The 13,040-nt window shown below is 44.0% G+C and overlaps 1 protein-coding gene across 4 annotated transcripts in view; it reads left to right on the plus strand.

Moving 5' to 3' along the window:
• Window positions 1-8,710: 8,710 nt before the first annotated feature.
• The window catches only part of XRCC5 (X-ray repair cross complementing 5), a 53,937-nt gene continuing 49,607 nt past the window's right edge, over window positions 8,711-13,040 (plus strand). For 3 of the 4 annotated variants that reach the window (XM_074910538.1, XM_074910541.1, XM_074910539.1), the window contains exon 1: window positions 8,711-8,797. In XM_074910538.1, coding sequence (XP_074766639.1) covers window positions 8,780-8,797 — 18 coding nt within the window. In that variant the 5' untranslated portion in view covers window positions 8,711-8,779. Of the gene's footprint in view, window positions 8,798-10,078; window positions 10,180-13,040 lie in introns of all 4 variants that reach the window. The other variant, XM_074910540.1, reaches the window with a different exon arrangement.

The raw sequence follows: 13,040 nt of genomic DNA on the forward strand, positions 1-13,040 counted from the left end.
AACTGTCTCATTGTGATATAACACAAATATAGCTTAATTTATTCTAGCCTGGTTATCTGAATCACCTGCAGTTGTGAGCCTAACAACCCCAAATATTCAGTAAACCGAATGACTTGTACAGTGTCAATGCTGGGCATGAATCCAACAGCTCCTGGGGTAGTAAGCCTAAGGAGAGCATGTTTTTTATTCAATCTTTCTTTCTAAAGTACAGTACTTGTCCTAAACTATAGAAGTGTCATCTTCTAATGGCTTTCGCTATGATGTATTTAAATATATTTGTAGTGAGCTGCCCTTGTAATTACAGGCAATTACTAGAATATCCTTCTGTCCTAAAGGAGATTTTCCTTAACACTTTAGCCATGTAAAAGTTGTATGCAGAATTAATAAACACAAGCAATTTCAGCCTTCATTAATTTATTCAAATGAGCTCCCCTGTGAGCAGAAATGAGCAGAAATAATTCCTAGTATCTGCACATGGTAAAAGAAAAATAATTTGAATATTTATTACAGTAAGCAGTATCATCCCAGGGCACATGTAGTGCCATTGCTAAATGACATATCTGTTCTCACCAAGTATTTGTTGGTAGAGCTACCTTTAGTGACTCAAAGCAGTAATGCTGACTCCTCTACAACACGTTTGCACACTGCTGAACTCTAATACTGAAACAGGCTCTAAAGAAAAAGTTTCATGGGGTGGTGGTGACTTCAGCCAGCCCCACGATTACAGCAGGATTGCTCTGAGGCTCCAGTTCCACCTTAAAATTAAGTTGATGGCCAAATTTGCCATTTATTTCAATAGAAAGTTATAAAAATTTTAATGTCTGCTTTATCTAGTACAAAAAATCTGTAGAAGTCAGCAGTTGACATCTTGATGATTTCCTTCCCACCAAGGAATTCCTGCAAAAAGTAACTGAAAGGGAAAACCTGAAATTTTTCTTCTCCTGCCTCTACGTCTCACACTGTCACATATCTGCTAGTGTCATGAGTTAGTATCAATTTACACAAATAAAACCCAAATTTAATACATTCTTCTTTCCTCTCCAATAACAGCTCCCTCCTTCACACTGCTGCTTTGTCTCCCAAAGCTGTACAAACTGGGAACTCACAAGAATTAAAAGCTTTAATCCATGACGTCCCATCCTCCATGTTGCAATGCTCCATTTTTAAAGTGTGTTAAGGCTGATTTCTCTAAAGATCCAAACTTCCATCCTTTCAGTCTGATTTCAGTCCACTTCCAGGTGTAGGCAAACAAATAGGGATTTAAAATGGGATCCTGTCTCCCAGCTCAGAAAGAGCCTTGTTCAGCAGCTGAAGACTCTCTCCGTCCTGCAGACGGTTGGATGGATAAGGAACAAAATCCTGTGCTATGAGGATTAAATTGGACCATTAGCCACTGCATCTGTGTATGCATACGTGCATGATGCTGGTGGGGGAGGATACTAAAGGCTTATCCTTGTGCCTCCACAGAGCAAATCCTTCACACAGTAAGTTATCCCAGCTAGCTTGTCCGGAACAATCCCGCTGCATGAAAGCGCTTTTCAGAGATGCTGAAAACACGGCTGGATTACCAATGGCTGCAAACAAAGACTTACTGCACGGAGAGATGTGAAATAGAGGAAAAGACTGTGAAACAAAGACCATGTGGAGAACAAGATTTATGAGATTCTGCTTCTGTGATAACCCAATCCGAAATAGCAGCCAGTACAAGACTTCCGGGCAAAATGTTGTTGTTTTGCTGTGTCCTACAACACAGTCTGCATTTCTCCCCAGTTTCTAAGGTGGCATCTACTTTGTACTTATTACCTATTCCTAAAACACTGGCTTTAATTTTTTTCAAATGCTATTTGATACTCTTTTGCTCAGCTGTTGCCTTCCGCAAAATGAGCGTATCTGACATGAACTCTGATCCTCTCCAGGAACCCAGGTGCTCTGGAGTTCAGTTGAGCCAAACTACTTCTATTAATTTTAAAGAAAACGGGACCCTACACTGCTGAATAGTCCTCTAAAATGTAATAAAGAAATCATCTGTTGTAATGGATTTAACAACTAATCCGAAAAGCCTGTCAGAGTTATTTCAAGAGTAGGAACATGTCAAGTTTTCAGTTACTTAGGAGTGGGAAATATTTTACCTCTCACAATACCAGGCTGAGTGGCCCTCAGACGACCTCCTCCAGAAATCCTTTGGCTAATCCACGGATTTAGAACTCATGAAAACATCATCCTAAACAGAAACTCGGATTAATAGATTTTAGATGTAGGAAGAAATTTTTTAATGTACTTTCCAAAAAAAGTTCAAGTGTATATTGTGGGTTTGGGTTTTTTTTTTTAATTGTCTAATTTCTGCCGCACCTGTATGCGGAAAATCCTCTGCAGTTTGGTGGTGCTTGCTGGCTGCTACAGGCTGTAGCGCTTCCTCCAAGTCCTCCTTCTTAGTGACGACTGGGGTCGTGTTGCCCTCCAGTGGCTGAACTAAAAAAAGGGGAAAAAAGCCCACTGCAGTATTTTTTATTCTGCCTTAGAAATGCAGAGAAGTCTACATACTGTGAAAGTACAATGGCAAATACTAAAAAGTTACATCATGCCAATTTTTAATAGATTTCTATAAAATGAATTCCTCTCTCCCTGTTCCTTAAGGGATACAATCTGAAGCAATTTTCAGTCCTAGGAGTTCATGCTATTTTTTCCCTGGCACACCAGGCTTATACAGTGGGGCATGGGAAAGCATTTAATGAGAAGCCAATCCAGCATTTTGTTTTGCCCTTATATTTCAAAGTATGGCCAAAACACATTTGCACAGATCATGGAAAGCAATGTCTCAATAAGACACACCACTGTAACACGTAAGTACTTCACATAAATACTTTTTCTGTAATGGCATGTGACATAAATGCTGATAAATTTACATATGGGAACAAAGGCACAAGGATTTTAAAAGCTACAAACGTATACGATGTCTCAGTACCCCTCTGAGATGTCCTGCAGCTCATATTTCCAGAACATTTAGCATAATAAGGCATTTTCTGTGTTGAAAGTGAAGCTCCTTTCATGAACACCTGTGAGTGCTCAGCACTTACACAGATCTAACTGAATCTCAAACTGAGCACTAAGAAAATGTGACTCACATAACCAGTGCCCACTGGTGAGAAACTTGGGTTCAAGTGATCTGTAAATCAGAACACAGGCAACCTGATAAACAAAACCAGAAAATCTCTTAAAATGTCATTCAGTTACCATAATCATAAGAATTCCCTCTTTTACTCGGTCTCCAAATTTTTGTAATAAGTGAGGTAAGAATCTCATGACTCCCTTAGTACACAGCCTTAATTTTATCCTAATATGTACTGAAACAGGCTATGACATTAAGGAACAAAAAAAGTACCTGTTCCTGTAGTTGAACCTGTATCATAACATACAGACACAAAGTACTTGGTTAAGTTTGCAAGAGAAACGTCAATATCAGAATTTCCTCCCGTTTAGCAGCTGCCCTTTTACAACTTCAACATCCTCTTTATTTCTTAAAGAAAAACACATTAAATAAATAAAATGGAATTCCATTGTACAGACTCCTCCTAACAGCTATATGAGTTTCAGCTGAGCTGAAACCTTTGGACCCCACAGCATATGCTTCTGTCTTTTGAGCTAATTAAATAATTGACAGTTGTGTGGAAGATTGTCCATTTACAAAGGTCACCTGCAATCAGGCAGCAACACAATTAACACCAGCAGCAAAAAGTGATTCAAGATGAAATGGGAAAAGTCAGAGTGTGTTAAACAGGGGAGGTGTTTTCAGATCAGCTGAGCCAGGTGAATTTCATCCAAAGCAAATGTAAAACTGGCTAAAGCAATCTCAGGAGTATTAATGATTTTCTTTGAAAAGATGGGTGAGATTACAAATATAACATCTACTTTTAAGAAGGCATGAGGGAGTGAAAAGATATCTGAGAGTTATATATTATTCATGTTCCAGTTACTAGAAACTAGCATGAGAAATAATTAAACCATTTACCAGGTGCTCAGTAAATAAGTAAGAAGAAAAACAGGTGTTTTTTTAAAGAGTAAGTGGTGTCAAATAATCTTTTTTTGTGTGTGAGAGAGAAACAGGCTTTTTGGATAGAAATTATTTATCTTGATTTTAATAAGGCTTTAATAATGTTTTAAATTACATTCTCATAAGCAGTCTAGGAAGCTGTTGCATATTTTGATGCATAATAAGATAGCTGCAAAAACAGCTAGGATGTTATATATAGAGCTATGTCTAGTGCTTACTCTCAGGTGTGGCCATCTCAGGCTGAGCACTGTTCCTCCATGACTTAGCTGAAGACAAAATGCGCTTATGGTATTTGGAAATGACACCAACCTGAGAAGAATAGCAAGCACAATGACTGAGAAGATTAGAACTACAAAATGATTGTTGCAAATTTCATAAATGGTCTGAAAGAGAAAAAACCAACAGGATGCAACTTGTTAGATGTGCCATTCTGTTTATTAGCAATAACAAACAGGAGGTGGAAGAACTACTGGATGGGCAGCAAATCTGCAGGACAGTATGTGCATTGTACAGAGGTGTGTGATTCTCAGTGGGACTGTGATAGTGTGAAAAAGGTAAATACCACATCGAGAAAAAGTGTTGTAAACAGAGTTGGCTTGTGACTTCATGCTTTCCCTCTCTGTGGCATTTCATAAGGCCTCTGCTGGTGTATCACCGCCAGTGGAAGTTTACTCTGCCTGTGAGATGTGTGTTAACTGCATAGTCTGGAGAAGAGAATGGGGCTGGTCAGAGGGAAAGAGGACGCTGTAAATTCAGCAGCTGCGGTAGAGGGCAGTAAAGAGGAAAAGCAACAGCGAAACTGTCTTTTGGAAGAGGGACTATGAACACAGAGCCTCAGTCTTACAGCTCTGTGCAGAAGGATTTGTGGAGCCATTTCTGAAGTATTCCGTCTCCTCTGCGGTGGTGTGGGAATAGGAGTTATGGGTGTGCTGCTTTGAAGTAGTTTGTGTATCAGCTGTGATCCACCCATTTGCCACAGGTCAGGAGCCCCTGAGCTAGAATGTGCCTGGCAGGAGACACCCCGAGTCAATATACTCTCATAACTCATTACCTCACCTTACTGTTTTTCTTCTGTGTTTTCAGGCAACGTTGGATAGTGGTATAATCCTTCCTATTTAGCTTTCTCCTACCACAATAATTTTCTAATGTTTCCTAGTAGACTCATTCCCTTCTGTTGCATAAACTAAACTGAAAATGGACAAGCAGGTAGACCAACAGATGGGAGCTGTTAAATCCCCAGAAGGATTTTTTAAAATTATTTTTCAGTTTATTAAAGACATAGTTTTGTAATGTGCCAAGTGTTCATGAGTCATAGTCGGCTAGAGGACAAGCCCTGTGGACTTCCAACTGGTCCTCAAAGTCAAAGACCAGTTTTGCTTTAGAGAGTGAAACTAGTATTTGACATCTTTTCCCTGCAGGTGTATTCCAGAGAAACAACTAAGCAAAGACACTGTGTTAAGGCTTGCATCTCTTGGGAAGGACCATCAGGAATCACTAAACAGACATAATAAATACTAGTGTTGGTCTGCACCACAGTTTTGGCATGTGCTTGCACCCAGGTGTTTGGGAGGACCTCTTGGGAGAAGAAAACTGTGCACACCTCATGAAGCCCAGTGCAGGAGGATGCTAACAGATGTGCTTTGAAGCTGTGCTTTGCTTTGGGTGCCAATTTCCTGTCTACTTCATCTTTCAGCTTGCTCCCAAGCTTGTACTGGTAGAAATACAAAGCTGATTGGTGTCACAGTGTCCTTGTCCTGCTTCATTTATCTCTGGAGAGAATTCAGTTCATAATTCCTCAGTTTGAAATTAGTGTCTCCTTCTACATATGAACCTAGGCAAAGAATAGGTAATGACTGTAAAGTTAATTCTTCTGTGGAAAGTTCTGCTTCATGTATCTATTTCAATAAAACTATTGGGCTAAATACCAGATGGCTACGGTACTCCTTATTCCACCAGGCATTTATCCAAAGTTTTACCCTGTGGGCAATTGCTCCAAAAGGGAGAAAGGCCAAGTCATCTTTCTACTTTTACATGGAAGCCATTCACATTTGCTCAGAGCTTCCATAAGCAGCTGGGTCCCAGCTGCAACTCTCTGGGTAATACATTCCTTCCTGTAACAAAACAGGGAAGCCATTTTCCTTAATGCCTTGTAAAGGCATTGATTGAAGTTAAACACAAGGCAGGCCCCTTATACTTCCCCAAAGTGTGTTTATTTAATTCAGGCTTAATTTTGGGGGAGGAAAGAAAAGTAACCAAAAAAGGAGTAAGCAGAGCAATGAGTGAGAACCTCACTAGGATTGATGCCTGACTCTGTTGACAATGAGATTGCAGCTGATCACTGTGGAACCTAAGTCCTCTGAGAGGTCACATATTTATTATTTATACCCAGAGACTGATGTTCTGTAAAATGGAAATAGCCAAATAATCACAAGCATGTTTTGGCAAGTGTTTACAAGCAAGGATCGTCAAGTCATAAACCAGGATAACAAAGCCCCTGTGCCCGCAGATGGAGTTGATTAGTCAGATCTGATGATTCCCTATAAGGGAGCTCTGTGCAGACTTGTGAAGGAAAAGGAAATGGGGATTAGAGTTTGTTTCAGAAATGATTAGCCAGTTTTCCTTTGAATGGTGGAAATAGCTCTGAGGAAATTTGGCAGCATGAAGGTGAGAAGGGGGGAATGTTTGGGTATATTGTTTGTGTATTTTGCTGAGTGTTGTAAGACCCCATTTATACTAGACTGAGAGCTACTGCGTAGGAAGGTGACAGATGGAGTTTCATGGTTAGGTGTGCCTTCAGTTTTACTCAGAACTGTAAGGGAACTGTACTGTGCTGTACCTGGATTAGGAACAAACCTTCCTCCCAAAGCAGAGGTTCCGAGTTCATACCCAAATTAGGTTTCTCCAAGTAATGTGTACAATTACTATGTAATTGTAGCTATGAAAGTTTGGACCAAAGCCTGGGATTCAGCTTTTATGTCAAATCTAGGATTTGGAGAGAACTATGAAGGGGTTTGCGTCAATATTCTGTGCCAGCAGTCAGGGCTGGGGTTTTACTTGCCAACCCTTGCCATAAAAAAAAACTGTTCATTGATTATGATGCCTGGAAAAATGCTTTTCTGCTGGTGTGTGAAAAGTCCCTGCTGATGAAGTTGATCAATTCTGGCTTCTCTGCTCTTCCCATTTGTGTGTGTGCTTGTGCATGTCTCTTGTCTTATGCCTAGACTGCAATCTATGTCAGAAATCAGTTGGGGTGGGGGATTGCCTGATTGCTAGCCTAAGGGGGGCTTTTGGTCTGTACCAAGCACTCTTAATGACTAATATAACATCCATAATAATAATAGTAAGCAGACCTGATTTGCTTGGCTGATTAATCTGAAATCTATTTAGAGAAATCTAGGAAGACAACACACAGCTTTCTCTTGCAGTTGCTGACAGGTTTTTTTTGTCTATGGGTTTCCCAGAAAACGTTTGTCACATTGCCAGGCTGCTCTGTTCCTTTGATATGCAAAGTTCTTTGAAGAGAGAATCCCTCAGTTACCAATACTCCCAAAGCATGACTATGTAGTAAGGAGGGAAGTGGGATTTTTGTCTTCAGACATCACTTAATATAAAAAGGAAACACTTGTGTTTGCAGGGTCAGTCTTCTGGTGCAAGATTTTTGAAGTGTTCATGTGAGATTTACTCTTTTGTACCTATGCTAATATCACCACTTTGCAGTCTGTTTTGAGAATAATTATGCATAATAATGTGGGTTTTGAGATACACTAGAATAGAAGGAATAATGGTAATGATATTCTCGGAGAATAGAGGGAAGGCAATGGAAACAAGTACTCAATATATATGATGAAATATTTGTCATTCTCTATACATCTCTACTGATGATCCAACAGGTGCCAAGATATATGTGATACAGCATTCTCTTATAAAGCAGGGTTCAGTTTCATCAAAGAGCCTGGATGTAATTTGAATGATAAATTCTCTCTGTTGTTAATATTGGGAGAAATCTAGTGTGGTGCCAATGTTTAATAAATCATGCCCCACTGGTGACAGAGGGGCAGAATGCAGCTTATTACGACCCTTCCATCCAGCCCAAAGCCCTGCCCAGGTGGCAAAGAGGAATGGCTGCTCCCTCAGCAGAGGTATTCTGGGGGACTCCCGAGCACCGGGGGAGGAGGCTGGAGAGCCCTGGGCAGGCGGGCCCGGTGGGGTGAGGCAGGAGAGTACAGGAGGGCCTCTCTGGCCCCAGACTTGCCCAGCTGCTGCCTCTCCTCAGTCCACCCAAACCCCGCCTGTCCTTGGCTGTGCACAGCTCCCCCTAGGGCCAAAATCGCAGATACGGTTGTACCTGTGAGATGTGGCGCTTTGAGGGGGGCTGGCGGGATGCCCTCAAGAGAAAGATGAGGAGCGCACCCACCCCTCCCTTCCCTCCCAGCCAGCGGGGCCGCACCCCGCCCAGCCACCCCCTGCCCCGCACCAGCCTCCGCCCAGCTCGAGGCCGTGTCTCCTCACAGGGCCGCGCCGCCCCCCGCAGGGGTGGAGGGACGCGTCCTCTTGCCACTGCTGGAGCCTGGGGACGGGGCAGTGCCGGGACGGGCCCCCTCGGTGCCGCCTCGCTCCCGCCCCGCGGAACGCGAGGCGCCGCCGCCCTGTTCCCGGGGGGACGCGGCGCGGAGAGGGCGCGTCGCCGGCCGGAGCGCTGAGCGCGGCGCACCGCGTCCCGGAACGAGCGAGATGGCGCGCAGCGGCAAGGTGAGGGGGACGAGAGGGGGGTCTTCCAGTATCCCGACAGCCTCTGGGCACCCCCCCGCCTGGCCCGGTGTGGCGGCGATGTCCCTCGGGGGTGGGGGGACGGGGGGGCGCTGCCTGCTTGGGCCTGGCCGCGGGAGGGGGCACGGGCCGTGACCACGGGTCCCTCCCCTGCGGGCCGGAGCCGCCCTTACCCGCCTGTAACGCGAGCGCTCTTTCGGGCTGGGCCCTGGGCGGCCGCTTGTGGCGGTGGGTGTTTGCGCGACCCCGTGCTCGCTGTGGGGGGCTTCTGACGGCGCCTCGGGGCTGCGCCGGTCCAGTCTCGGTGTTTCTGTGAGCTGAACACGGCCGGTTCGCTCCTGCCTACTTGAGGGCATTGGCTTTACTGCCGGTCGGTCATCGTGGGGCGGAGCCGGCCCGGCGTGCCTTCGGTAGGCTGACTCCGGTATTAGCAGCAAACGGCACAACAGCCCCGGCTGCAAAACCCGTCTGGGAAAGCGGGTGGCTCCTCCCTGTGCCGACCGCCGAGATGCTGCTCGAAGCTGCCTCATTCAGAGGGAGTTCAGTATTCCCCTCCCGGGGGCAGCTGTGGTTCTGAGCGCAGTGTAGCTATCACAGTAGTCCTTGCCATTGCTATTTCTAAAATAATAGTAGAAATGGTTTTGCCCTGTTAAAAATGCGGTTTATTTGTTTAAGGAATCTTGTTGGTGAAAGCTGTGTTAAGATCTCTTCTGATACAGGGCAGTGTAATATCTTTTAAACACAGTTTTTTTCTGTGCTACAGGCTAAAGTGCTGCTGTAGCCGTATCTCTCAGCTTTATTATGACTAACTAGCTTCAGCACTGAGTGGTTAGAGATAAAGATAGGCTTATTCTGTTTTCACTCATTAGTACTTGAGCAAAACCGATAGTTAGCTCAGGTGTGACAATGTTGTCCTACAATCACACATGCTGAGCACCTTAAAAGTGTTGCTTAGTGTACTGCACCTGAAAATGGCAGTACTGAATGCTCAGAGGTGAGATGCACACACATTAATAACAGATGAAGAGGCATATAGAGGAGGATTGCCAAAAGAGAGACCTGCCTTATTCCTGAAAGAGGATTTTACATATCTGAATAGGCACGAGGCTTGGAGTTTGCTGCCTTCTAGAAGAGTGTGTTAGCACTTGATGCTTGTTCATTTTTTCTTAAGCAAAAAAGCAGCTCTTCACTCCTGCACTTGTTTGGTTTCATTGCTATCATCTTGCCAGCTGTGAAAAGCATTTTACCTGTTTTGGACTGCAGGATTAATTCAGCTGCTAGCCATCTTGTGTCTTGAGGCAGGACAGCAACAAGCCGAGGGTCTACAGTTGCTGATGCTGGTAGAGTAATTCCTCAGGCTGCAGGTAAGCAGTAACAAGGCTCTTGTGAGAACCTAGTGCAGCCTAAGTTACTGCGTCTATTCCACTCTGAGATTCTGCAGACCTAGCTGACTCAGAGGCATTAATTCCTGGCTGCCAGGCAAGTCAGCAGTGAAGGCAGATTGAGGAATAGAGTGCTGAGACTTTAGTGTAACTTGCTGGACGTCTTGTGGAGCCCTGTTGCTCAGCCTTCTTTCTTTGTTCCTCTTGTTCTGTCCTGGGAGGATGTAGGGAGTTAAATCAGGGTTTCTTAAAATAACAGGGGAGGTGCACAGTATTTTCTGGGAAAAGCAGGATGAGAAAATAGCTTGTGAGCTGCTAATACAGAGCACTATACAGCTAATCTGGACAAGTTATTCTTATAAACTTGATATTAAGAATTATCTATTTGGGTGACAGAAACAATCAAGTTCTGTTTGATGTTTAAAAAAAGGTACTCGGAGTTATTTGCACGGCTGTATGCAAAAGAGCTTAGACCAACATCTTTTCTTTCTGTTTATCCCTTTTGCTTTGCAAAAGCAGACTATGCATCTCGTGTTGTTTGACAGTCTTCTGATTTATTGCCTATGTCCTTTTGGCAGCTTCACTTAGAGAATTGGATATATTTTGTATTTTGAAATAAGGTGACTGGCTCCAACCTATGCAGTACCTACCTTTCCTGTGTTCTGGCAAGCAATAATTTTTTGCAGGCAGTGTAATTTATGATACTGGCAGTCCACCAGTCAAGACTGTGACATATATTTAAAGAACCTTGGTTTAATCAGTGACAATACAATTGAGCTGGCCCTTTGTCAGTGTCCTTGGAGATGCAGGGCATAATTTTGCTGAATTCCTCTTGTAGCTTCATTCAGCTGGATGGTAAAATTACTCAAGTTGATCAAAGTAAGTATAGTCTATGAAAGAACTTTGGAGGAGTTTTGCAAGAGTTGCACAAAAGCAATTACTAGAAGCAACTTTATTTGTATACTAGTTTATATATCGATTAAAGGGAAGACGTGGACAGTGCTAAATATAGATCAGTTAAAGTGATGTTCAGAGATGCAAACACATGTTAGCTTCTGGGATTTAAGCCCTTAAATTGAAATTGAAATCCATTCTTCTAAGGCATTAAGAGCATAGCTGCATACCAAAGAGTCCTCCGCTACCATAATGTTCTGGTTCTCCCTAGAAGCTGTAGGAGTGCTGTCATTCTTACCATTCTTGCACTAGAGCAAAGAGTGCTCTCTACAGCTATTACGAGCTACTGCGAGGGGTGGATGTAGCTGTAGAGTTTGGGGAACAACTTTGTATCTCCACCTTGTTTTGTGAAGATATAGTGTATTGTGTTGAGCTTGTAATTGTCAACCAGAATATTTCTGGTTTATTTCCTGGTGTGGAAGAGCTCTCAGATCCCTGATATGTTCACAGGGTTGTATAGAAATTGCCCATCTCAACAGATTATTGTGTCACATAAGATTTTTTTGTATTTTCCACTGAGATGTCTGGAACATGGTACAGGATGAAATGATTCGCATTTCAGTGCAGTTCTAATGGTTCTGTCATCCATCATTGTCTCATACTAACAGTTACTGTAAAAGAAACCAGGAGGGATGTAGTCTGATTTTTAGGTTTTGTATGTACCCTTTTGAGTAACTGTGCTTATATTGGCCCTTTTGTATTTTTTATTCATAGAACAGAATTGTAGAATGGTTTGGGTTGGAAGGGACCTTAAAGATCATCTAGTTCCAACCCCCAGCCATGGGCAGGGACACCTTCCACTAGAGCAGGCTGCTCAAAGCCCCGTCCAACCTGGTCTTGAAAACTTCCAGGGAGAGGGCATCCACAGCCTCTCTGGGCAACTGGTTCCAGTGTATCACCACCCTCACAGTAAAGAATTTCTAACTTCTTTCAGTTTAAAACTGTTACCCCTTGTCCCATCACTACACTCCCTGATAAAGAGTCCCTCCCCACCTTTCCTGTAGCCCCTTTAAGTACTGGAAGGCCTCCCCAGAGCCTTCTTCTCTCCAGGCTGAAGGACCCCAATGCTGGCTGGCCTCACAGGGGAGGTGCTCCAGCCTCCTGACCATCTTCGTGGCCTCCTCTGGACCTGTTTGAGCAGGTCCATGTCCTTCTGATGCTGGGGGCCCCAGAGCTGGACACAGCACTGCAGGTAGGGTCTCATGAGAGTGGAGTAGAGGGGAGGAATCACCACCCTTGACCTGCTGGTCACACTTTTGTTGGTGTAGCCCAGGACACGGTTGGCTTTCTGGGCTGTGAACTCACATTGGTGGCTTATAGTCAGTTTTCCGTCCACTACTTATCCCCAAGTCTTTCTCCGCAGGGCTGCTCTCAATCCACTCATCGCCTAGCCTGTATTTGTGCTTGGGATTGCCTTGACTCATGTGGAGGACCTTACACTTGGCCTTGTTGAACTTCATGAGGTTTGCAGGGGCCCACCTCTCCAGGTCCCTCTGGATGGCAGCCCTTTCTTCCAGTGTGTTGACTGCACCACACAGCTTGGTGTCGCTGGCAAACTTGCCAAGGGTGCCATCAATCCCACTGTCCATGTCACCAACAAAGATGTGAAACATCACTAGTCCCAACACTGACCCCTGAGGAACGCCACTCATCACTGCTCTTCACTTGGACATCAAGCTGTTGACCGCAACTCTTTGAGTGAGACCATCCAGCCAATTCCTTATCCACCGAGTGGTAGTGGTCCATCTGTTAAATCCATGTCTCTCCAATTTAGAGGCAAGGATGTTGTACGGGACAGTGTCAAATGCTTTGCATGTGTCCAAATAGATGATGACAGTTGCTCTAATCTTATCCACTAACGCTGTAACCCTATCATAGAAGGCCACCAA

Source organism: Athene noctua, chromosome 7 (genome assembly GCF_965140245.1).
Source record: "Athene noctua chromosome 7, bAthNoc1.hap1.1, whole genome shotgun sequence".
Lineage (NCBI taxonomy): Eukaryota > Metazoa > Chordata > Aves > Strigiformes > Strigidae > Athene > Athene noctua.